The 27341-nt window shown below is 39.6% G+C and overlaps 1 protein-coding gene and 1 pseudogene across 1 annotated transcript in view; one reads left to right on the top strand and one right to left on the bottom strand.

Moving 5' to 3' along the window:
* Positions 1 to 2015: 2015 nt before the first annotated feature.
* Positions 2016 to 2574, bottom strand: LOC119874411 (annotated as a pseudogene).
* Positions 2575 to 24632: 22058 nt separating this feature from the next.
* The window catches only part of NMU (neuromedin U), a 28111-nt gene continuing 25402 nt past the window's right edge, over positions 24633 to 27341 (top strand). The window contains exon 1 of the mRNA XM_038556145.1: positions 24633 to 24752. Within this exon, the coding sequence (XP_038412073.1) occupies positions 24662 to 24752 (91 nt within the window). The 5' untranslated portion in view covers positions 24633 to 24661. The remainder of the gene's footprint in view (positions 24753 to 27341) is intronic.

Below are 27341 nucleotides of genomic sequence, written 5' to 3'. Positions count from 1 at the left end.
GCGGCGCTAAACCACTGCACTACCGGGGCTGCCCTCAGCTCAGATCTTGATCTCAGGGTTGTGAGTTCAAGCCCTGCGTTGGGCTAGGCTGGATCTGGAGCCTACTTTTAAATAAATAAATAAATAAATAAATAAATAAATAAATAAATAAATAAATCTCTTAGAACAGTGCTTAGCACATAGTAAGTATTCAAAAAAGATTCATTAGCATCATTATCAAGGTCTGAGTTTTGTAAGCCATTATCCTAGAATCTCACGTCCTACTTTAAGGTTGCTGCTGGCCGAATGGTCCAGAGACAAGGCTGGTCAGTTCAGAGAACCTGAGATAAGCAGGTTTGTCCGTAACCACTTTAGGACAGGTCTAGCTCTGGCATGAGACTACCATTTAATAGCTTAGTGCCCCAGTGTAATGATCATGGGATATTAATTACTAGACTAACCTCTCTTTCCCTCAAGTCCATTCATTAAAAGTCATTGAAAAATTTTTAGCCAATTCCCTGAAATCTTATTATCTCTACTTTGTAAGAAAACAAACTTCTTGAGTATAATGAAAAACCACTGTTAATATATCTTCTTCTTATATAATTTGATGTCATTGATGGAATCAATTCTGGCGATTTTCCATTCCTCTCTTTGCTGCAAATAACTCAAGTAAAGATGCGAGACTGAGTGAAATGAAAATGACAGTAACCTGATTCCATCCATCACCAGTCATCTCTAAGAAAGAAATGTCCCTTGGGCAGCCTGGTGTCTCAGCGGTTTAGCGCCACCTTCAGTCCAGGTCCTGATCCTGGAGACCACTGATGGAGTCCCACGTCGGGCTCCCTGCATGGAGCCTGCTTCTCCCTCTGCCTGTGTCTCTGCCTCTCTCTCTCTCTCTGTGTGTCTCATAAATAAATAAATAAAATCTTAAAAAAAAAGAAAAGAAAAGAAATGTCCCAGGCCAAGGAACACCTACCAGCCAGAGATTTGGGCTGTAACCCTGACATGGAGCCCTAGAGTACAAGGAGAAATCCTGTTGCCTGGGTCACTGCTTCTGAAAATATACAAATAAATCATCTTGTTAAAATGCAGATTCTGAGTGGAGCCTGAGATAGTGGAAGAGGGCCTGAGATTCTGCATTTCTAACAAGCTCCCAGGTGAAATCAATGCTGCTGGACTATGGACCACACTTTGAGTGAGGATTAGGCTATAACTGGTTACACCTAAGTAAGTCAAAACGATTCTTCTGCAACGGCCTGCCTGAACCCCACCCAAATCTTGACTCTATATTGTGGTTCTTAGTCCCATTTGCGCATTACAAACCATCTAAGACCCTCATCCCCAACTCCAGATGTTCTAATTTAATTGTTCTGGGGTCCATGAGTGGAAGAGAGCCAAAAAGGAAGAGTCAAAAAGAAATGATTCTTTTTTTCTCCCAACCTGGGAAAGGTTGGAGTTTTCATCCGTCTGCTTTAATAATGAAATTCTTCTTTGGCACTGTGATCTAATAAAATAACCTTGCCCTTGACTCTGACCCAGATTTGAGTAGAGAGTCAACAAGAGTGGAAACCCTTGAGCTTTTCATGGAGGTGAATAATAACTGCATGCAGTCAACATGGATGTCAAACTATTTTAATACAGCAGACCTAGAATGTTCTTTAAAATATAATACTAAAACATGTTCTTTTTTTAAAAAAAAATAGATGCTATTTATTTATTTGAGAGAGAGAGTTGGAGGAGAGGCAGACAACCCACTGAGCAGGGAGCCTAATGCGGGTCTCAATTCCAGGACCCTGAGATCACATGACCCAGGCCAAAGGCAGACACTTAACCGACTGAGCCACCCAGCTGCCCCTATGGCTGACGTTTTTGGAGGGTAGGGCAGAAGAAAGTAGTACATTAGGGACTATGATGAAAATCTATTCACTATTTCAAGGCAATGACCAAATGATCATCTCTAGTTAAGACACTAGAGTGACAGCCTTTACAGGTTATGAAATTTGCATAACAAATACTGCATATGCAAGTGTCCACTAACAGTAACTTTGTAGAGCAAGGCAGATACCAGCTAGCAAAAAAGTGGTGCCCGAAGACAGTGTTAATCTTGGAATCCTGGAAACCAGGAAGTGCTCATCCATCACGTGGCCATCACACCCTGGTAGAAATGTCTGCAGAAAGCAGTATAGCTGGCCTCACCAGCATTTACGCATGGAACATCTCTTGGGCAGCCAGGTGTCATGGGGCACAGACTCACAGTTCTCTTTTCGAGAATCGTGCTCACAGTTGCGACCATAGAAGGAGGGGCGGGCAGGCACAGAAGGATCCCAGCATGCAGGTTTCCCCATTCAGACAGCAAGTTTTGTTTAACTCCTTACTGTCCTGGATCCCTACGGAGGGCACAAAGTGGGAAGCCCGGTGATGAAATGCAGGCTCCTCTCGGGACCAGACACTGCCACCATCCCTTAAGGGCGGCTCTCTCCTCGAAAGTTCACGGTGGCCCAACCCAGCAACTAATTCCAGTTCAAACGCTTTGGAAATGGTCATAATCAAAATCACCCTGAAAGAGAAGCGCTCCATCTTTCTGAGGTCCATAGCTTCTAACGAGTCAGGGGGAAGGAATGTCAGCATGGCTTTCATTCATGGTCATTGCTAAAATACCCAAAGGAAAACATGAATTTCATGAAATGAAAAATGGGGATTTAGCAAGAAGAGTATCTCAGAGAAGGATGCTTTCCCCAGAAGGTCTTAGGAGGAACAGAAGCAGGATGTCCTGAGAGACGGGGGGCTCATCACCGAGCTGGGTCCTAAGGAATGCTTTGACCTTAGCCTGGGAGCGAGCCCAGCCAGCGGCCTCTCCTTCCTCAGCAACCACGAGGGAGGCAGGGAGGGCCGGCAGGTGGGCACGGAGGCTGAGACCCACGCCCATCACCAGGCACGGCCTCTCCTGGGCTCCTAAAACATGTTCTTGTGAAAAAACTAGGTCCAGGAATTCAGGAATGCTAATTTTCTCAGACTCTGGCAAAGGGACAACAAATCATATATTCACTTAGTGGTGGTGGGGTATATAAATATATATATTAATATATATATTTAATCCTTTTTTGAGGATTTTATGCTCTAGTGCTCTAGTTTGGGAAATAAAACCTACATGTTGGGGCAGGCCAGGTGGCTCAGCAGTTTAGCACCTCCTTCAGCCCAGGGCCTGATCCTGGGGACCTGGAATGAAGTCCCACGTCAGGCTCCCTGCATGGAGCCTGCTTCTCCCTCTGCCTGTGTCTCTGCCTCTCTCTGTGTCTCTCATGAATGAATGAATGAATTAATGAATGAATGAATGAATGAATAAATCTATCTTTTAAAAAATAAAATAAATAAAACCTACATGATACAGTAAAGGGTTAACTCAGCAGGTCTGGGTTGCTCGAACCCTGTATATTCCAAAGAAAGCCTATCTTTATAGGACTGGCCTAGCTCCTGGATGATAATCTCTGAGCCTTTGGAATATCCTGCCTGTTAAGCATGTTTTTGTATGACTAAGGCCCTGGACCATGTTGTATCAGTTTGACCTCTGGAGAGCTGCAATGTGAGTAGTTAATGTTTGTCATGTGGGCACTGCATGCATACATGACTGATTTGCAATAATCATCATGGCTAAGAAGGCTCGAGTGGGTTTCTCTAGCTGGCAATACTTCACATGTGTTATCATGTATCATTACATAGAGAATGAAGTACATCCCTGTGCAACTCCATTAGGAAGAAACACCTGAAAACTTGTGCCTGATTTCTCCTGATTTGTCACATGCACCTTCTCATTTGCTGATTTTAATCTGTATCCTCTCATTGTAGTAACTGTAACGATGGGTTAACAGTTTTACTGAGTTCTGTTGAGCCTTTCTTGCAAATCATCAAGCCTGAGTGTGGTCTTAGAAACCATTGATAAAACATGGAACAGGCAAGACTGTTCCCGCCTCCCGCCCAGGAAGTTTATTTGGGAGGTGATCCAGAAAACAGAAGAGAAAGAAGGAAATAAAGCACACGTTACCGCATTGATCATCATCGTAAGTGCCCAAGGCTTGATGTTCCTGGGACATTCTGAGGAACTATAAAATATCTCTCAGAACTGTCTTCCTAAAGTGTGGTGGCAGCATTTATCCACCCCACTTCCCATTAATTATTTTTTTCAAAAAGATATTGGCTCCTTTAAATTCTGATCACTTTGATTATAAACTCCTGGGTATGTCCCACCCTGAGGCATCAAAGAGGCTCCAGGGCAGAAAGCAGGAGGTAGTTGGCAGAGCCTAGGCAGGGTGTTGTCGGAGCTGTGCAAAGGCTGGTTGCCATGGTAATGGCTGGAGTAGAAGATGGCTGAAAGCATGTGAGGCTGAGCATAAGAACTATTTATGACATGGGCAGCCAGGTGGCTCAGCAGTTTAATGCTGCCTTCGGCCCAGGGCGTGATCCTGGAGACCCGGGATCGAGTCCTGTGTTGAGCTCCCTGCATGGAGCCTGCTTCTCCCTCTGCCTATGTCTCTGCTTTTCTCTCTCTCTCTCTCTCTGTCTCTCTCTCTCTTTCTCATGAATAAATAAATAAAATCTTAAAAAAGAAAAGAACTATTTATGACAGTCTATACCCTTGTACCACAACTTGTTGCCCTACATTAGGTCCAGTCCAGAACCCTCAAGATAGTGGTTGGCCACAATCTCTGTAAAAGATTCAGTTCAGAACAAACTACAGTCAGTACTGCTGCAAATGGTCTCAAGGCTACTGCTGATATTTATGATCCACCTTTTCTGTTGTCCATTCTAGATTCCCTTCACCCTAGGCCTGCAAGCTAGGTCAGCAGAGTGCAAGCTTGTAGGAAGTAAGCATCCAGAACATTGAAAAGGAAATATATAAAATGTGTGAGGTGATTTTTAAAACTCAAGTTGAGACACTGTCTGGTTCTGCTGGACCCCAAACATGGGAATGGTTGCTGGTTATATAAATAGTAATTTATTGTGTGAATTGCTGTTACAGAAGGGAATATGCTGTATCCTCAATGTGTTCTGAGGCGGAAAACGGAGATTGAAAACTACTGATCTAGAAAACAACTAGTATTTGAAAACTTGATTTAAATTTAAAATTTTCTAGAGAGTAAAGAAATACTGTGATTAAATATGTACAACTGATCATCCATAATTTATGAGACAAAGAAACACTTTTTATGCTTTTATGAGAATTATACCCTGTCATTTTCTTAGTATCTGCTGGAATTCTGTTTCATAACACTGATCACTAAGGCCCTTCATTTATTAGAGTAATTTAACTATATTAAGACAACAAAATAAAAATTTAATGCCATCCCTATTTAAATCAAATCATCAGAGGGGCTTGGATTTAAGAAAAACTCAGAAAAAAGAAACACAGACAGATACACCCATATATACAAAACAGCATTCTCTATTTCTGTTTTAACTAATTTCCTATTTAAGAAGTCAAAACTCATGATGTCAGATATACATTTATCCAAAAAACATCATGAAGTCAAGAGTTCACTCATGTTTTTCCTTCCTTCTAAACAGATAATCATAGCAAACCTATTTAAAGAAGTTAGAAAGTATTCACATTATGATGACAAATGCTATATATAAGATTATACATATAATCTATGTATTATATCTATACACACACTCACATATATCTATATATTCAATTTTGTAAAAAAATATAAGGTAAGTGGTGCCCTGCTGGCTCAGTTGGTAGAGCATGCGACTCCTGATCTCAGAGTTGTAAGTTAAAACCCTGTAATGGGTATAGAGATTACTTAAACAATAAATAAATAAAATCTTTTTTTTTTTTTTTTTTTTAAAGACATAGGGGATCCCTGGGTGGCTCAGCGGCTTAGCATCTGCCTTTAGCGTGATCCTGGAGACCTGGGATCAAGACCCACATCGGGCTCCCTGCACGGAGCCTGCTTCTCCCTCTGCCTGTGTCTCTGCCTCTCTCTCTGTGTCTCTCATGAATAAATAAATAAAACCTTTAAAAAGTAAAATAAAAAAATAAAAAAGACAAAGTGAGATAAAACTATAGAACTTAACCATTACTATCATTGTTATTATTATCATTATCCTCATTCATTATTCAGGTCTATAATTCCTTGTCTAGGGATCCCTGGGTGGCACAGCGGTTTGGCGCCTGCCTTTGGCCCAGGGCGTGATCCTGAAGAGACGGGATCGAATCCCACGTCGGGCTCCCGGTGCATGGAGCCTGCTTCTCCCTCTGCCTGTGTCTCTGCCCCTCTCTCTCTCTCTCTCTGTGACTATTATAAATAAATAAAAATTAAATAAATAAAAAAGAAAAAAAAATTCCTTGTCTAAAACTCTTGGAGCTAGATGTATGTTAGTTCAAAATTTTTTAGGCTTTTGAAAAGTAATACCGTGTATTTACAGAGTATTACAGAACAACTGCCATTTGGTCTGGGAAAGAATCCTGTAGTGAAAAAATAAATATTTATGCCACAAAATGTTGGAAATTCACACTAAATGGCATAAATGATATAAATAAATAGCTATGAGTAGTCTTTACATTTCAGGCCAAGTTTTGTTACCAAATTAATTTAGCTTATGTCAGGTTTCACTGCCAAATGAGTTATGAAACGTAGCTTGGGGCTTTTTGGATTTTAAAATTGCTGTTATGAGTTTGTGGACTCTTTCATTATTTTCATTTCATAGCTCAGGCTTGGATTAAAAAGGGCAAATATCACCTGCACCCAGAATGTTTGCTCACTGTCAGTGCTCAAAGCCCCACATATGGCAGAAAGGAAATAGGTTTTTTTGTTAGACAGACCTGGTTTGAATCAGACTTGGGAAAGTCACTTACCTTCCCTGAACTTCATTTTTCTCATCTACAAAATGTGTACAGTAACTCTGTGAACCGTCAATATTCCACAGGATGTATCTTGAGATCTTATAAAACTACAAACTTGTGAATCTCATTAGGTAAGATAGTCCCCTCACAAAATTCAATATATTTTTAGTGAACCCAGTTGCTTATCCACAATAGCTCATCTGTTGCCCTTTACAAGTAGTGAGACAGTCTAAATAGAGCTTATAAAAAAATGAATATTCAAAAGCTGTTGTTGGTTTGTTTCACTATCTCACATACAACATCTCGTAATCACTTATGTGGAGACATGTTTTATTCTTTATATGTAGTTGAATTTTGCTTTGGACATTGACACATCCATGGGAAACATCCAAATATGAAAATAAGAGACTTAACTAGGACTTTTTAAAAACATGTTTTCTTTTATTTTATTTTGAGAGAGTACATGTGAGCGGGGATAGGGGTAAAAAGGGAGAGATAATTTTAAGTAGATACTATGTATGAAGCTCTATGTGGGGCTCAATCTCATGACCCTGAGATCATGACCTGAGCTGAAATCAAGAGCTAACTGAGCCACCCAAGTACCCCAGCTGGAATTTTTTGATACCATGCAAAGAAAGTGCTTTTTAAGGTCTCTACTTAAAAAAAAAAAAATTATATATATATATATATATATTTTTTTTATATATGGAAAGTTTTGAAAAGAATAGTCATTTTTATGTAGTAATTCAATAATTTGAACTTAATTTTCCCCAAAGAAATTGAGGAAAAATAGTAAATAATTTTTAGATAATGGCTACCAAAACAAGGGAAATTTAAATACTTAAATCCACTGAAAGCTTATTCATAAAACAAACTTTCAAAGACTTAAAATTTTCACTTTTAAGTACAAAAAAAGCATTTGGAAATAGACATTTCACTGATGTTATTATTTTTAATTTAATGCATGGCAAACACCTAATTTCAGGTACTTTTGTGATGCTTAAAAATCCTTCATTTAAGGAGATACAGGATTTGGGGACTGTCTAGAGCCATTTACCCTTACCATAATCACTAACAATTCAGCTGAGCTTAAGTACAATTCACGAATCTAGAGTTGTACAGGATAAAGTTAAACAATTCAGGATGCCTGGAGTGTGTCATTTTTGGTATATAAGATTCAAAAATGAGTCAAATGAATCTCAAGATTTCACAATTAATAACAAAAAAAGGGACACTTCAATTCTAATTCAGACTTAGGGAATTAAAATGACTATTATATAAAAAAAATAAAATAAAATGACTCTTATGAAATCACATCTTCACAAAGTAGAAAGTCACCAGAATTAAATAATCAATCAAGCCTTGGGAAGAAAAGAGACATTATCTACTTGATATCTTTGTAAGTTTTAAATGAGTACTATGTGTGCCTGGAAATGAAAGTCTGGCTATCAAAGCCGCTGACAGGCAATGGCATCCTTCTCTGCCCCAAGAGAATGTTAATAATTCTTAGAGATGATATTTAGAATGAACTATTTTCTCTAGACTGTCCTCTGACATAAGAATGATCAGTTATCTTATGTGACTGAGTCTAGATTATGTCCTTTCTGGAGTGTCCTTATTGTGGTTTTTACAATTGGCATCCATCATAGATGAGAATGCTGATAGTTGGCAGTTGTGGTATCACTAATAAATATAAAAATGAATTTCTAACAAATGAGAACAAAAATAATACATTCAAAGTCTGTATCTAAAAATAATGTTTCTCATTTATTCATCCATTATCTGGGCAAGTTATTACGTCTCCTTAAGAGATTGAAAATAATGCTAATGATTTAATAAAATTTGATTACAATGTCTTTAAGTAGTTTTCCATGCTCCTGGGATAATCAAAGTGCTCAGAGGAGAAAAAAAAGTTGCGTTCTTTATGAATTCTATTTCCTCTCCCATGGATTCTCCATTTTTCTTAGATGGTACAACTGTTACCATCAGAATCTCACAAGATTTAGTCTGTATCAGAATTACCCAATTTAGGGAGAAAAAGCTCTAACTGGCAACATTTCCTTACTCTGAAGACTTTTTTCTCTCTGAAATAATCAAATTATAGGACAGTAATTTGGTCATATTACTAACTGTAACAATAATATTCTCTGCTACCAGAAGGATAGTGTTTTTCTTTGTTTTTATACCATACACATAAAGGATAGTTTTTAAGGAGACATTGTGTGTTAGGCATTGATACCTTATTATCTTTTAGGCCTGAGGCTTTTTTTGCTAAGTAATACCTAAGGAAGATTAATGTTTTATTCATAAGGTCCCAAACTTGAAACTATCCAACTGCCCATAAACCGGAGAATGAATTTTTTTAAAAATGGAATATTCATTCAATAAAATGCTACTGAGCAACAAATAAGAATGAACTACTAAATATAAGTGACAACATGAATAGCTCTCAAAAACATTTTCATCTATACCCACTAGAATGGCTGTAGTCAAAAAGACAATAACAAATGTTGGCAAGGATATGAAGAAACTAAAACCCTCATACATTGCTGGTGGGAATTTAAAATTATGTAACCACTCTGGAAAGTAGTTTTGCTGTTTCTTAAAAAGTTAAACATAAATGTACCAGATGAGCCAGTAATTCATCTTCTACTTCTCTACAACCCAAAATAAATGAAAACATATGTGAAAACAAAGATTTACAAATGAGTATTCATAGCAGCATTTTTCATGCAGTCAAAAAACTGAAACAACCCAAAATACTCATCAACAAACGAAAGGATGGAAAAAATGAATGGATAAACAAAACTAAGTATGTCCACACCATGGAATATTATTTAGCCAATAGAAGTTAAGGGGGACATATCTAGGCTACAATATTAATGAAATTCAAAATACTGTACTAAGTGAAAGAAGCCAGACACAAGGGGTCACATATTGCATGATTTAATTTACATGGGCAAATGTGTAAAGACAGAAAATAGATTAGTAGTTGCCTGGTTTGGGTGTGGGTTTGGGAAATACTTGAAAACAAAAATGAAGGATCTTACTGAGATGATGAAAATATTCTAAAACTAGATTACATAATTGCTCATCTGGAAAAATTTGTTAAAGTCATCCAACTACACTCAGAATGGGTGAATGTAATGATATGTGAAAGAAGCCAGACACAAAAGAGTATATTCATGCATGGTTCCTTTTAGATAAAGTTTAAAAATAGGCAAAATTAGTCAATGGTGTTAGGAGCCAGATATTGGTTGCCCTGAGGTAAGAGTGGAGGATTATTGATGGGAAAGGAACCACAGGGAACTTTCTGGGGTGACAAGAATGTTCTACACCTACATCTTGTTTTTTGAGGTAGATACCCAAATTGCTAAAGGGGATACAATTGTTAAAACTTGACACACTGAGCACTTAAGATCTGTGTATTTTGTTGTATGCAAATTTTATATCCATTAAAAATATAACAACAATTCCTTAATATTACCAAAAATTCAGTTTTGAATCCCCTAATTATTTATACAAAGGTGATTTGTTTAAATTAGTGTCTAAACAAATTCCACATATTGAACTTAATTGGTATGTCTCTCAAGTCTTTTTACTTTTTTTTGCTTCAAGAAAAATAACAAGAGGTGCCTGGCCAGAGCATGAGGCTTTTGATCTCAGGGTAGTAACTTTAAGCCCCACATTGAGTATAAAGGTTACTTGAAAATAAAATCTTGAAAAGAAAAAGAAATATAACAAAATTGATTTCTTGGTATGTGTTTTGCACATACATTTCATTCCATTTTTAGTAACTTTTGAAAAATATTTTTTCTATAATAAAATGCAAAGTGTTCAGTGTACATAGCTTGATAATCTTATAATGTGTACATGTATTTCTAATTAGGAAAGTAATTTAACCACATTGTACAATATATGAAAATGAGGGAAAATAAAATAAAAACAACTATGATTACCATTTTGGTATATTTCTTTTTATCTTTTTATGCAATGGCCTCTCCTGTGAAATGATATGTATAAAATATAGTATCTATTATTATTATTCCTTTCACAGGCATATATTTCTGAGGAAATGGTCAAATTTGTAGCTATAAATCTTAGTAATGCAACCATACTGAATTCTGAAGCCGCAGGCATGGTATCTGATACTACTCTATCATGGTCATATCCAAGGTAATTAGGAAAAGGCTACACACATGTGCAGCAGCATTGTGTACAATCACCTGTCTTCTGATGGATTGATTTCTTTATTTTTTAAAAGAAAATACATTTTATTATAATTCCTTATGAAGTTAAAGACAGAGGCAGACCCTTTTAAATAAGGGATCATAAAACAACAAAGGACCATTCCATTCAAAATCAAGCTTTCTAAAACATTTAAAAATGTAAGATAATACACAGGATCCTCAGTCAGCATTCCAGCTACTAACACGCAGTTCCCCTGTCACAGCTAGAGAGATTTACATCCACTTTCCAAATTCTCAGGTGAAGAAGGACGAGCCATATGATTTTTTTAAGTAGCAAAACTGCACATTAACGTAGTTGTTCATCTCCAGCGTGCAGCTCTTTCCATTTAGGGAGAGCAACATTCCAGTGTGTAACACATATAATTGTATGTATTCAGAATTTTCCTTCTTGGCTGTCTTCTCTTTCCTGTTGACAATCTCTCCAATGTATAAGTTTGCTGTTCCTGGGCTTCTCTTGAGGCCACCTTGTTTATTTGCATCACTTCCTGTGGTTATTCTTATAGGAGCTGGATGCTGAGGGACAATATAGGCTACAGGTATGGAAGCTTCAAGATCCGAGAACTTTGACATAAACACAAACATATACATAAATGTGCAGAAATTTTCCTGAGGATTGCAGAGGTCTTTGTGTTTGTTTCAGGGGAAAAGATACTGAATTATTCCGTACACAGGGGCCCATATTCACTTCCCAGTAGTTTTCCATTTAACAGAAGGATTGCATAGGTCTTTCCTTTGACATTTTCAGGTTCTCAACTGAGTATGTTTTCTTGAAAATGAAGTCATGTCCCAGCATATGTTTTGATCTATTCTTATCATAAGCTGACTTACTCCATACATGGGCTTTTTGAAAATAGTTTCCATGTAGCACTTGAAGCATTGATCTTTCTGCAATCTCATTAACTCCCATGTAAATGCCAGGTTTAACTGAGGAAGAATAAACTATGTTAAATGATGGGAACCTTGAGGTTTGGGTATTACTTTTACAGGCAGCAATTTCTTTCTGGTTTGGAAAAGGTCATAGCTTTTCTAAGTGTGCTGTTGTGGCAGGCAGTGGGAAGGGAATGCTGGGTGCTGCTGTTCCTTTTCCTGAAATGTAATGAGATGTAATTGGTCTGTCAACAAAAATGACTTTCGGAGGCTACAGTAAAATCAAATCAACACAAACAAGATTATCCTAAAGTGACTTTGGGTTTTTTGTTAAGATTTTATTTATTTATTCATGAGAGACACAGAGAGAGAAGCAGAGACATAGGCAGAGGGAGAAGCAGGCTCCCCACTGGAAGCCTGATGCAGGACTCAATGCCAGGACGCCGGGATCACAACCTGAGCCAAAAGCAGACACTCAACCACTGAGCCATGCAGGTACCGCCTAAAGTGACTTTTGAATAAAAGTGGTTATCCTGTTTTCTAAATAGCTTTGAAAATAATACCAAAAGGATGGAAACAAATTCAAAGGTAACTTAATGTTTTTAAAAGTTGATTGAGAACTGGGAATCTGGTTGGCTCAATCTGTTAAGTGTCTGCATTTGGCTCAGGTCATGATCCCGGGGTCCTGGGATTGAGTCCTGTGTTGGGCTCTCTGCTCAGCAAGGAATCTACCTCCCCTTCTCCACACCCCACAAACTCATGCTCAGTCTATCACTCTCTTTATCTTACATAAATAAATAAAACCTTTTAAAAAATAAATAAGATAAAAGTTTATGAGAGCCTTTTCAAAAAATGTGCAGGAGCAATTGGACATCACCGGTCCATCCAATTGGACAAAACCTTGACTTAAACCTTATACCTTATGTAAAATTTAACTTAAAATTAATCACAGACTTAAGTATAAAACATAAAAATACAAAACTTTTAGAAAAAACATAGGAGAAAACATTCAGAACCTAGACTTGGTGAAAAACTTTCTTTCAGATGTGACACCAGAAGCATCCATGAAAGGAAAAATGTGATAAATTGCACCTCATCAAAATTAAAACTTTTGTAGGGCAACTGGCTGGTGTACTCAGTAAAGCATTCAACTCTTGATCTTGGGATTGTGAGTTTGAGCTCCACATATGGCGTGGAGTTTACTTAAAATAAAAAAAAAAATTTAAATTAAAACTTGTTCTGTGAAAGATCTTGTGAAGAGGATGAAAAGCCAAGCTACAGACTGAAAGAAAATATTTGTGAATCACGTATTCAATATAAGGTTCTGTATTTAGAATATATTAAGAACACTTAGAGACCAACAATTAAAAAATAATAATAAAATCTAACATACATTTCATTGAAGAGAACATAGAGATGGCATATTTGCAAAGATAACATCAATAGCTCTTAGGGAAGTGCACATCAAAACCTCAAGAAGATGGGGACACCTGAGTAGCTCAGTGGTTGAGCGTCTGCCTTTGGCTCAGGGCGTGTGATCCCAGGATCTCTGTGGGGAGCCTGCTTCTCCCTTTGCCTATGTCTCTACTTTTCTCTCTGTGTCTCTCATGAATAAGCAAATAAAATCTTTAAAAAAAACACACACACAAGAAGATATCACTATACACCAACAGAATAGCTAAAATAAAACATAATGAAACACCAAATGCTAGAAAGAGTACAGAGAAACCATCACCCACTGCTGATGGGAAAGTAATACGGTATAGCTATTCTAGAAAATAGTTTGTCAATCTCTTACAAAGTTAAATAAGCAGTTAGCATATGACCCAGCAGTTGCATTCTTGAGCATTTATCCCAGAGAAGGGAAAAATTATGTCAATGCAGAAACCTGTACACAGTTGTTCAGAGCAGCTCTATTCATAATAACAAAAACTGGATGCCATTCAACAGTTGAATGGTTAAATAGAATATAATAGAAGGAAATCTAATGATACAACTTGGAAGGGTCTCAAGGGAATTAAAATTAAGAGTTTTTAAAAAGCCATTCTCCAAAGGTAACGTACTATATGATTCCACTTAAATAACATTTTTAAAATAACAAAATAATATAGAGGAAGAACAGATGGTTGCTAGGATTAAGAATGAGGATGGGGGGGCTTGGTATTGACTACACAAGGTTAGCATAGGGAGTCTTGTGGTGATGGAATTGTTCTGTCTTGATTCTGGTGGTGGTTACAAGAATTTATGCATTTATAAAATTGCATAAAAACACACACACGAGCACATGTAAAATTGGCACTATCTGAATAAGCTCTATGGAATGTATTAATGTCACTTACCTGATTTTAATATTATCCTATAATTATGAAAGATGTTACTTTTGGAGAACACTAAATAAAAGACACATAGGACCTGTCTGTATACTTTTTTGTAAAAACTTCTTGTCAATCCAAAATTCTTTCAAAATAGGAAGTTTAGAAAAATTGCAGGGGCTTGAGTTGTATGTTTATTGAGAAGTCTGGTTGGTAAAAGACCATTGTAGTAGTTTGTCCCATCTCCTTCTTCTGCCTTCCAGGGGAGCTGGTGGGTCTAGGTCTTGAAAGTTTCACAAAAGAACTCAATCCCAGATCCACGGATCACGCTCTGAGCTGGAGGCAGATGCTCAACTGGTCAACTGCTGAGCTACCCAGGCATCCCTTTCTTTTTTTCTTTTTTTCTTTTTTTTTTTAATGTCTGTTATTCCTAGGCTCAACATTACCACCCCTCGTTGTGAAACTTTTATTTATTTTTAAAAAGATTTTATTTATTCATGAGAGACACAAAAAGAGAGAGTGGCAGAGACATAGGTAGAGGAAGAAGCAGGCTCCCTGCAGGGAGCCTGATGTGGGACTAATCCCGGATCCCGGGATCAAGCCCTGAGCTGAAGACAGACGCTCAACCACTGAGTCACCCAGGTGTCCCTCATTGTGAAATTTTTAAAACGTGGAGCAAAACTTTAGAAGTTTTCAAAACCCTCTCTTCTATTTGAAGACTTCTCTTCCTTCTCCATTTGCTTATCATCACCCATACAGTAAAACTTGTTGTGAACTTATTTTGTGTCAAACACTATTGAAATTTTTAGAAACCCAAACTAAACAAAATAAAAATGGAAATTTTTGATTTGCCTAATTCTGAACTCCAAAGGATGGACCTGACTTAAGGCATGTATAACAATTTCAATCTCTTTTTTTCTTTCTCCATTTCTCCTCACTACTTGGTATCATTCTAAGATAGCCTCTCTTCATGTAACTCACATGGTCTTTATATGTCAGGAAAAAAAGAAAGCCTTTGCCATAGCCCCTGTGCTAATCCAGGGATTGCCCTTGAATCTTATAAGACTCAGAGAGGAGGGAAGAGGGAGAGGGAGAGAAGAGGGATAGCTGGTTTTCCAAAGGAAGGGATGTTGTGCGGACAAAATTTATACACTCTCATGAATAATAAAAACTGGACTTTTCAAAGGTCAGTTATTATCCCAGGCCTCCCAGCTAACAGGTGGTGTTGCTATGACTCAAAGATGGTTTGTCCAGCTTCACTGCTCTGGTTCTCAATCCTGAGGTCATATTGCCTCTAAGAATTCTTGCTCTTCTGGTTAGATAATCCCAGTTCCAAACAAGATTTCTACACCTATTTTTATTTTCTACCGTATGTTTATTGACTTTAAAAAAAAATTCCAGGGCAGCCCTGGTGGCCCAGCAGTTTAGCGCCACCTTCAGCCTGGGGTGTGATCCTGGGGACCTGGGATCAAGTACCACGTCAGGCTCCCTACATGGACCCTGCTTCTCCCTCTGCCTTTGTCTCTGCCTCTCTCTCTCTCTCTCTCTGTTGTGTGTTTCTCATGAATAAATAAATTAAAAAAATTTTTTTTTAATTCCAGGTTCTGAAGTCTCCCAAACTGAGTAGAACAGAATAGGAAATAGAACCAGGGAAGATTCTAAGCAATGCTTTATACATTAAAAGATGTCTTCTTTATTCCCATATGATTTAAGGGTGTATCACCATCTAGAGTAGATACATGCTTAAAGATTATATAATATTATAAAGTTTTATGAATTAGATTATTTTCCTTATTCATATATATGTATATATATATTTAGTGCCCACTATATCCCAACCACTCTTAGCACCAAGAACTAAAGACAATAGAATAATATGAAAGTGAATATTAAGTAAACAGTTGCCTTTTTTTTTTTAAAGTAGGCTCCATGCCCAACATGGAGCTTAAACTCATGACCCTAAGATCAAGACCTGCATTGAGATCAAGAGTTGGATGCTTAGCCAACTGAGCCACCCAGGCACCCCTAAAATAAGTGTTTTCAAAACGATAAAGGAGATTAAAATCCTGACTTGGAGTTCTCTGTCCCGCAAAGAGAGACAGATAATAAACAAACAACAACTCTATTGAGTTATCGGGTATGGTCTACCGGGTGGTAGTATAATAGTAAATGCTAGGGAAAAAGTAAAGCTGTGTAAAGTACAGGAGGGATGAAGTCCTGAGAGAAAGAGTGCTATTTATTCTCAGATGATCAGGGAAGGAAGACATCATCAATAAGGCAGCATCTTATCTGCTTCCAATGCTTTGTCCAGTATAGAATTAATGATGTGGTGGGATAGAACAGGAGTTGGAGGCAATTCCTTGACATATTTTTAAGAGAATGAAAGTACAAGGAGATAAAAGGGTGAGAAAAAGAAGAAGTTCAGGTTGATTTTGATTGACCAATGACAATTGCCACAAATCAACAGTTGGCTGTTGGCAATTGAAACAAAAGACATTAAACATACAGATGTCATGACAGAGAATCCCCCGGTGACCTGCTTGGAAACCTACTCAGGTAAGGCAGTAATTGCCTTAACTTTATTTTTCAGTTTTCTCTGAGAAGTATGTTATCTTGTCTATTTCTGTTTTTCCCTTACACTGTTTAAAAATTCTTAAATTAGGGTTGAAACTCAGTAAGATTGAAAGTAACTTCTATCTGAAATCATACTAATGAGTGAAAACACAGGAAGGGGATCTGTGATTAATTTATGAGAAAAATGGATTTGATTACTTTACAAATGAACGAAGATGTGGCATTGGCTAATTTTATTCTTTTCAGAAATTTCTTAAAACAATATCAACTAGTATTTAAAGCAGTATGACATACACATATATACAACTTGCAGCATTTCATATCTGCATGGTCCACTTAAAAAATCAGACCTAAAATTATTTGAGACACTAGAGATAAAATGAGTAGTGATTATTCCTTTTATGATACTAACTGAAATGTCACTTATTTTTATATTCAGAAACTTACTCCAGGTCTCTTTTGATCATGTCAACATTTTTTAAAAAGATCAAATCATACCATTTTCTTCTCTTTATTTCTTCCAATTACCTTTGACCAAATGCATAAGATTTTTTTATTTGAATATGTCTATGTAAGGAAACTGTGTATTTTTCATAAGTACCAGATATCTTTTGAAAATACAATAATGTTTTAATTCATTTTTAAATAGATTGAAAACCATCTGGTGACTAAAAATGGTTTTACAGTTTTACTGTGTAGAAATAATAAAATTTACTTTATCTGCCCTGTTATTTTTATAGCTATCATTTAATTTTAGGTTCTGTTTTTATAAAACCTCATATGTCAGGAAGCATTTGCTTTTCCGCCAGCTTTGCCCTGATGTGATTCATAAATATGTCAAGAAAATCTAATAAATCTTTCATTAGTCTGTATTAATATTTTAATTGCAATTTAAGGAACAAAGAAAAGAGTCTGCCCTCAACTGACTAAAATTTTTTTATCATCATGTTTCAAATTAGAAGTAACAGTTCTGCTTTTCTGTAATGGCTTTGCCCTCAGAACATCTATCATGAAAAATCTAGCCCTGTGGGCATTGATGTAACTGCAAAAAGTTATTGACTTTTGCCTTTTAAAAAATTCTCTTATTACTTTTCTCAAAAGGAATTTATCTCTAAAGGCTTTGAGGTAAACCTGTGTCTGCATGTTAACCTTCCCTGGACTGTGCTGAGAGAATTCACAGACAATGTTTCCACCCACAGTGCCTCCTGATCTCAAGAGTTGAAGAGATGGAACGTAGCTTCTTTCGCAAAACACAAAAACAGTTAAAAAAATAAACAACAAAATCCCAAAACATTAGCAAAAGTGTCTCTTGGACATACAAATTTCTTGTTGGCCATAAGTCCATATCACTATGTGCATTGGAAAACCCTTAAGGGGAAGGATTACAATAATGATGGTTATTATTCCTGAAACTATTCAAAATTAATTTTATCAAAAAAATTAATTTTACCAAGTAATTAGAGAAAAATTTAAAGCTTCCTCCTCTTATAAAAGATGTTGTATTTCTTACAATTATGTGAGCTACTGTGTCAATATTAGGGCAGCTAATTATCCTACAACAGAAAGTCTTAAGAAAGGTAGATATATTTGGTCTCTGATCCTCCATTTCTTGTATTCATTCTTCTTCTGCTGTCTTCTAGAAGAGTTTCTCCTAGAGTGATTTCTCGGTACAATGTGGTACCGAGAGGTCTCTCGGTACCAAAAGTCCTTCTGAGTCAAGAGATTTTGTGGGAAGCAGAAAGGTTGATATCTACATAGTTTGAAGACATGGATGGGAAAAGGGATAATTAGGATTATTGGAGTTACTATAAAACTTATGAAATATTAGTGCTGAAAGAGAAGGCAAACTCAGCTATAAAATGGGAATTTCATCTAGATGCCAAAGATGTTTGTGGAGAGAGCTGAAAGGTATCCTTGTCACTAAATAATAGCTACCCATCTTCTGAACCAAATAGAGCCACAGTCACTTGGTCATTTTTCCAGCCACAAATGACCACCTCTTCTTGCGCCTCAGCTCTGTAGGTCCACAACTGGCTTTTTCCCTGAATCCTACTTGGAAACCATAGGCTAAATTGGGTCTTTGGAGTCATTGGCTGTTTTTTTTTTTTTTCCATTGGCTGTTTTATTTATTAATTGAAAAAAAAATTTTAGTGAACTTCTTATTTATTTTTTCTCTTTTCAACACAAGGCTAGAACTCATGACCCTGAGACTGAGACCTGCATCGAGATCAAGAGTTGGATGCCTAACTGACTGAGCCACCCAGGTGTCCCTATTTATTTTCTTTTTAAAATTTTCTATTTATTTTTAAGTAAGCTCTAACACCCAAAAGGAGCACTGAATTCACCAACCCAAGATCAAGAGTCACATGCTCTACCAAATGAGTCAGTCAAGTTCTGACTCACTCCTCAATTCCTCAATTCCTCACTCAGGAATTGTTGGCTTTCAACTTCCATAACCTCTATAGAACTTTGACTCTTAGATATTAGAAACTCTTAAGCAAAAACTTTTCTCTACATTTCAAATTTGATATCAGGTTGGTATTTCTAAAAGGTTCATCCTGCATGAGTATAGGCCGTAAAATACAGGAAGTAAAGAGCGTGGATGATAGGGTGCAAGTGGTCTTAGAGAAGCAAAACAGGACACAGACTTTTCAGCATTTTGTGCATCTATAACTCTTATAGCTGACACTGACTTAATAAATGCTCACTGAGTGAATGAACAAATGAGCATCCTAAAAGCATTCGAGTTATCATTATTTCACAAATGCTATCCACTTTCCATGTTTTAGATAATGATGATATTCCTAGTTAAAGGTTATATCAAAGTGACCATAAAGAACAAGGTTCTCCATCTGGGTGTAATGAAGTATTTTCTGACCTGAAAAAAATCAAAGCTGTGACTCTAGCACAGTCATTGATACAACCATGGCTCAGGTGAATGTCTTCACAAAGTGGGAGAGGAGGATCTCATAGTTGCCAAGAACATGCAGAAATTAAATAGCGAATTTTGGATATTTCATGCCAAAAACGGGTAAAACTTACCTGTACTAAATGTTTAGCAAAGACTGCCACCATCTAGTCCAACAGTCACCATGATTGTAACTGACCTGGGCTTCTTTCTTCTTTGAAAATTGAGGTGTAAATCACATACCGTATAATCCTTTTAAGGTATGGAATTCAAGGGATTTTAGTATTTACAAGATTGAGCAGCCATCACTGTTGTCTAATTCCAGAACATTTTCATTACCCTGAAAGGGACCCCCCCTTACTGATTAGCCATCATATCATGTCTGTTTCTCCCCAGGCCCTGGACACTACTTATCTATTTTCTCCCTGTGTGCAATGCCTCATACAATATGTAGCCTTTTGTCATTGGCTTCTTTGACTTAGCAAAACTTAAAAACAGGTTCATCCAGGTGATAGCAAGTTATCATTCCTTCATCCCTTTCTCTGGCTCTGCTGTAGACTTCTGCAATGTCCTCCCACTGTGGTCATCCTGCCTGCATCTACTAGGGTCCTTGGGAACCTGCTCACCATGGAAGCCAGGATGAGCTTTTTCAAATGTCAGTCACATCACCTCACTCTTTAACTCAAAATCCTCCAAAGGCTTTCTATTTTACTTAGAGAAAAATTTGATCTCCTTGCCATGGCCTCTAATGGCCTTCAATGATCAGGATCTGACCTTGTCTACTTTTCCAACCTCAGCTTCACCCTATTTTTCACTCTATGCCAGTGACTTCTGCTTCTTTAAGCTTTCTGGTTTGTTTCTGTCTTCGAGTCTTTGTACCTGATGGTCCCTTCACCGGGGGCCCTTCATTCGTAGTCCTTCCCATGACTGGTTTCTTCTCATCCTTAAGGCCTCCCACAGCATCTCCCCAGAGAAGCCAGGCTAGATAAGCCTGTCTCAAGTATCTTTCCCCCAACTCGCAGTCACCTATTATTATTGCATTATCCTGTTTTATTTTATTTTAAGATTATTTATTTATTTATTAATGAGAGACACACAAAGAGAGGCAGAGACATAGGCAGAGGGAGAAGCAGGCTCCCTACCTGAGCCAAAGGCAGATGCTCAACCACTGAGCCACCCAAGCATCCCTGTATTATCCTGTTTTAATTTCTTTGTAGTATTTACTACTATGTGAAATTGCTTTGTTTTGTCATATTATTATCATCATTTTCTCCTTGAAAATCTGTCAACTCCACAAAGGCAGGGACTTTAGCTGACTTGGTCACTGCTGTATCCCAAGCTTCTACAAGGGAGCCTAGAAGGTGCTCAATTCATATTTGAAGGATTGTATGACTATTGTGCCTAGAACTTCTAAAGCTTCTAGATCTTTTTTATTTTTTTTATTTTTTATTTTTTTTATTTTTTTATTTATGATAGTCACAGAGAGAGAGAGAAAGGCAGAGACAGAGGCAGAGGGAGAAGCAGGCTCCATGCACTGGGAGCCCAATGTGGGATTCGATCCCGGGTCTCCAGGATCGCGCCCTGGGCCAAAGGCAGGCGCCAAACCGCTGCGCCACCCAGGGATCCCTAAAGCTTCTAGATCTTGCCCCTATTCTCAATTCCTAAACCTGGATCTCTTTGCCTGCTACTAGACTTTGCTATTGCCAACTACTGTTTGACTGGATTTCTCTCTATTGCTGACTTTTTCACTGTCTGACATGCAGCCCTTCCCTAACACCCTCCATGATGAGTCTTCTGAACGTCCCTATCATAGGCTAGCAGGTCTTGTTAATCTGTAGGTCCATGATCAAACGGAGCCTTCATACTTACAGGATGTAGGCAGAAAGCAAAGTTCAGTTGCCCATTTGCAATCAGGAATGCAAGAGATAATGGGTAAGAGGAATCAGCATGGTACCCAGATTCAAACTTTCAGTGTTGAACAGAGTAAATAGGAGTGCTTTAGATTCTATATACTACATATGATGGTGCATACTGATGTACAAGCTCAGTTTATTTTTTTAAATATTTTATTTATTTATTCATGACAAATAGAGAGAGAGAAGGAGAAGCAGACTCCATGCAGGGAGCCCGACATGGGACTTGATCCCAGGTCCCCAGGATCAGCCCGGGCTGAAAGTGGTGCTAAACCGCTGGGCCACCGGGGCTGCCCACAAACTCAGTTTAAATGAACATGGGGACACTTGGGGAGCTCCGTGGCTGAGTATCTGCCTTTGGCTCAGGGTATGATCGATCCCTGGGGTCCTGGGATTAAGTACCGCATCAGGCTCCCCACAGGGAGCCTGCTTCTCCCTCAGCCTATGTCTCTGCCTCTTTCTCTGTGTCTCTCATGAATAAATAAATAAATAAATAATCACTTAGAAATATAAATAAATAAATAAATAAATAAATAAATAAATAAATAAGAACTTCTAGGTACAGATTGCAATGTTTGTAAGAGAATTGTTAAGCCTCCCCTGCAGAAATCTGGGATCTAATTTCCTTGAAATATTTGGACAAAAGGGGACCTCTGGAATCAGCTTCATTCAGTCAGTTGTGGAATCCATAGTCTGCTTATGGGTAACTAAAGTGCCTATCTTCCCTCATTCTCCCATCCATCTTCTCTTATCATCCAAGTCACACAACAGCATGACCATTAGTCGGCACATCTTTTCTTAAGCAATTTTTTCAAAAATAACTCATATACAGAGAGTAGAACACAAGCCATAAGTGAGGAGAAAATATTTGCCAAACATTTAACTAATAAAAGTTCTGGAATACATAAAGCATTCCTATAATGGGTTAAAAAAAATAAAAAGCCTAACAACCCAATGGGGGCAAGAAACAAATGGGCATTTCACTGTTGCGAAAACAGCAATGGCGAATATATTTGTGAAAAGATACTCACCCTTATTATTAATGCTGGAAATTGTAAATTAAATCCATAATGAGATGCCACACCCACCAGACTGGCAAAGCTTTCTGCAAGGATGTGCAGCAATGGAAATTTCATGCATTGTTGGTGGTGTGGAGATTGGTATAACACATCGGAAAACAATTTAAAGTAGAGTTTAATGAGATTTTTCTCCCATGATAACTCTACTTCCAAGTACAGACCTCTGAAAACTCCTGCACATGTGCACCAAGGGACATGTACAAGGACATTCAGAGCCACCAGGTTCATGCAGAAAAAAATACTTGCAATGCATGAGTTGTTTCTTTTGCTGACCTGCTGGGGTATAAAAAGCCTTGAGGCCACTATTTGCAGGCTTCTCTGTTCTCACTGACATCTCACCCCACACAAGCTGCTGAAGCTAGACATCCTTCAGTGCACCTCCAGGAAATACAGGAAGGCAATTGGGAATCAGGGCCACCTCCACCCATCAAAATCCTCTGCACTACCTTTTTACTACTTTGGGAATAAATCAAAGCTTAAGCAATACTGATCAAATCTATTCTCATCCATCCTTGATTCCTGGTTTGGACCATGACTGTCATCCGGCCTTGCTCATATGCTGCATGAAAACTTAAAAACAGGAGTGACTATTTTTTTCTTATTACCTGTCAGGATGAGCACTTGCCTTGTAAGACAGCTATTTCAGTATGGATTTGGGGCCCTTCACCAAGTTCTAATTTCCTTTAGGGAAATTCCTCCTGTTACTAAAGATTCTAGTCTTTAAGGCCCCACTTTGCCTATAGTGCTTTGCACAGTGCATTTCTAGTGCATTAAAATCCCCAGCTTAGAGAAGAAAGGTCTTCGCAGAGGGGTCTCTCCCACAGGCTGATATCCTTGGGCAGACAATTTAATCTCCAAGTATCATCAGTATCATCAAATAAGCGTCATAATAGTTTTACCTTCCAGAGATGACATGAGTGTTAAATTAAATAGCAGGGGAAGATGTCCCTTAGGAAATGTTAATGTACTTCCTTTCTACCCTTTCCTCTGTGTTGCTTTCGTAAGGAGGTCAAATGAGCTCAGTCTTCCCTCTTTCAGTAGAAGGAAATTAAAACAGTATCAGCCAGTGTCCTAGAGAGGCTGCTTCCTGGACATTTCCACTTAGGAAGTAAAGGAAAGTATGGAGGGGGATGGCAGAGTTCCCATCACCCTAGAAATCAGAAAGCAACAGCTAGGGGGAGGGACCGCGGGAGAAACGCATGGAAAAACGAGCAACCTTGGGAACACATAGGATAGCCAGAGACCTTCCAGACCTATTGGAAATGTATGTGTGGTCAAATCCCAGCAATCCTTTCTCCTCGAGCTTCTTCAACAGATAACTGCATTTCCCTAAATGATCTCAGATCTTGCAGGAATTGGGGGAACACCAGGGTCACCACTGGTACTCCGGTACGCACCGGGCTTGAGCTGGGAGCTGGGGACGAAGGAAAGAGCGGGACAGAGGTGCTTCTGCGGAGGTGGAGGTGCGCACAGTGGGTGCGGCAGAGGAGGCCTTCCCGAGAGGTGCGCCAGGGGCGTCCCAGGACCCCCCCCCACCCCGCGTAAGAACCCCGATCCCGGCCCCTTCGGGCCTCCGGGCTCGCGCTCCTTCTCCAGCCCCCGCCCAGACCCTCTCCGAGCAGGGAACGGACGTGCACTGGGTCGTTTCCAGGCTCATCCCCGAGCCCCGGGGCGGCCGGAGCGAGAGGCGCCCTGAGTCACGACAGTGGCCGGGGGCGGGTCCCGCCGCGGGTGGGGGCCGGGGGCGGGCGGCGGGTCGCGAGTGACGCGACGGAGCCCGGGGGCGTGGGCGGCGAGCTGACGCGCGTGGGGACCGCGCCGCCCCAGCCCACGTGTCCGCCAGATTTAAAACTTGGCGGCGGAGCCCCGCGAGCCGCGCGTCCGGGACCCGGAGGCACTGCCAGGGCCCCGCGTGCCGCGCTGAGCCCCGAGATGCCCGCAGCGGCCGAGATGCCCGCGCCGCCCCCGCCGCCGCCGCTGCTGCTGCTGCTGCTGCTCGCCTGCTGTGCGGGCACCTGCCCAGGTGAGCGCCCGCGCCCGCCGTCCTGGCGCCTTCCCCGGGCCACCTGCCTCGCTCTCTTCCTCCCTTTCTGCTGTCGGCTTGGGGGGGGGGGGGGGGCTCCCCGGCTTCCCGCCTCTGACGACCCTCGCGCGGCGCCGCGCACCGGCCCCCAGCCCCGCAGGTCCCGCGCACCTGGCTGGGCTCCCTCACGCGCGGGACGTCCGTGGCCCGCGGACCCGGGAAAACTTGAACGAACGAACATGCCGAAAATTAAAGTGCGTTCCCTTTCGTGGCAATGACTAGCCGGATTGATGGCTAAAGCCGAACTGGACTTTGACACCTGCCGATCACCTGGCGCTGCTGCCGGTGAACTCGGGAGAGCGCCGCTCTCCTTTAGGGAGTGAGCTCCTGTTGCGTTCAGATCACCCCGAGCGACGAAACAGGCCCCCTTCTGGCCCTTTAGAAGGGGACGGGGGTGCGCTCGGTGCCTTTCTAGGTTCTGACGCACCAGGTCAGGAAAAAGAACGGAGACTTTCTTTGTATCACAGAGTTGGAGAGGCAAGTGCGCCAGCCGGGCTTTCAATCAGTGCCGCAGCGAAAGCCAGTGAAGGCAGATGCCATCTGATAAAATAGGGATTTCCAGTGCTTGGCTCAGAGAAAAGAACTGGAAAAAGCAAAATCGAGGTCAGGGAGGGATGTCTGCAGCTTGGGAGACGAGGTAGAAGGAAGCCCAGTATGTTCCAGCGGGGAGATCACTCCCCTATTCCCCAAAGATTACCTGGAGGGATCCATCCTTTGCCCCCCACCTCTGATCCAGAGTCCCCTCCAGGGCCAGCCACTATCCTGCCAAGACTGAATCTTCTAACTCCACAGCAGGTTCCCTTAGCTTCCCTCTGCCCTCCTGGCGGTGAGGCAGAGGTGCGCAGACCATGTCATCACTGTTGAGAGCACTGGGGACTTGAAACCGTAACTGCAGGGGCCTTTCAGAGCTTGCAGGCCAGCCTTCAATTAGAGGTGGAGAAACTGAAGCTATTCTTTTCCAATATATTTATTTTTATTGCTGTCCTTTTATCATTTTTGGTTTTTTGGCCCCTTTCCTGGGGGTATTGGAGAAGGAGGTGGGGAGGAGCTCTCCTGCTTGCAAAATGAGGTCATTTGGCTATGGAATGTTAGCAGTCCGAAGCTAGACCTAAACCTTCTCCATCACATAGCCAGCAATGCTACAGCATAACCTATGCAAGGTAGTGTTAATATTTTAATGTTTTTAATTTGTTTTTGGTAGAATTAGGGTGGCAGTCTTTATCTACCTTGTTAAAGAAGCAGATGATTATAGTTTTAAAAGTGTCCTTTTCTCTGTAAAGCAAATGTACCTGCTATACATGTTACATGCTATATGATTACAGTGATATTTGGATCGGTGGGAGATAACTGCTTTTTTGAGAAATGGGGGAATTTTCAGGCTGCTGGTGATTAAGCAGAAACTGTAGAAGGCCTTTTTTTTTTTTTTGGCAAAAGACAAGTCTTTTTTTTTTTTTTTTATTGGTGTTCAATTTACTAACATACAGAATAACACCCAGTGCCCGTCACCCATTCACTCCCACCCCCCGCCCTCCTCCCCTTCTACCACCCCTAGTTCGTTTCCCAGAGTTAGCAGTCTTTACGTTCTGTCTCCCTTTCTGATATTTCCCACACATTTCTTCCCCCTTCCCTTATTTTCCCTTTCACTATTATTTATATTCCCCAAATGAATGAGAACATATAATGTTTGTCCTTCTCCGACTGACTTACTTCACTCAGCATAATACCCTCCAGTTCCATCCACGTTGAAGCAAATGGTGGGTATTTGTCATTTCTAATAGCTGAGTAATATTCCATTGTATACATAAACCACATCTTCTTTATCCATTCATCGCAAAAGACAAGTCTTGGGTTTTATGTTGAGAAAGAATGTTTCTGCTGGCTGACCAATCATCTCATAAACATCCCCAGTATTTCTCAAGCAAACAGACAAGATGCCTTTTCCACTGCACAGAAACCCCCTAGACTATCATTTTGTATCTTTTTCCCCTTTAGACCTGCTCTTGATATTGAAAAAAATAATTTTATCTCTCTAAAGATGTGAGGGAGAGGGGAATGAGTGAACATAGTATGATCTTCCCTAGTCCTGAGTCCCTAAAAATGGCATTGGAAGGGAAGCATGACATACATAATCAAAACTGGGAGATAATCTATGAAGATTAATCATTATGCAGGATGTAACTGGATGTATCTAAAAACAACAAAACAAATATCACAAAGCCGTAGGAAAATAAAATAGTGTCAAAAAGTGGAGCATCCTTGGCAAAATGAGTTAGCAGAGCATGCAACAGCAAGATAAAGAGCCAGTCACAAGTCTGGTGGATGGAAACAGTTTACGATTCAAAGAGCATCATTAAAATAAAGAAAGAAATTTTCTAAAAGAGGGAACATTTTGGATAACTGCAACAAACCTTGATTTGGCTTGTGACAGTAAGTGATCAAAGTGCCCAAGACTAAATTAAGAAGGGTTTTTTCCTACTCAGACCCTTGCTCTTTGAATATGTCTTAAAATTCAGACTCCTGCTCATTGAC

The sequence above is a fragment of the Canis lupus genome, chromosome 13 (genome assembly GCF_011100685.1).
Source record: "Canis lupus familiaris isolate Mischka breed German Shepherd chromosome 13, alternate assembly UU_Cfam_GSD_1.0, whole genome shotgun sequence".
Lineage (NCBI taxonomy): Eukaryota > Metazoa > Chordata > Mammalia > Carnivora > Canidae > Canis > Canis lupus.
Note: the sequence above shows the minus strand (reverse complement) of the source record. Positions and strands in the feature narration are given on the sequence as shown.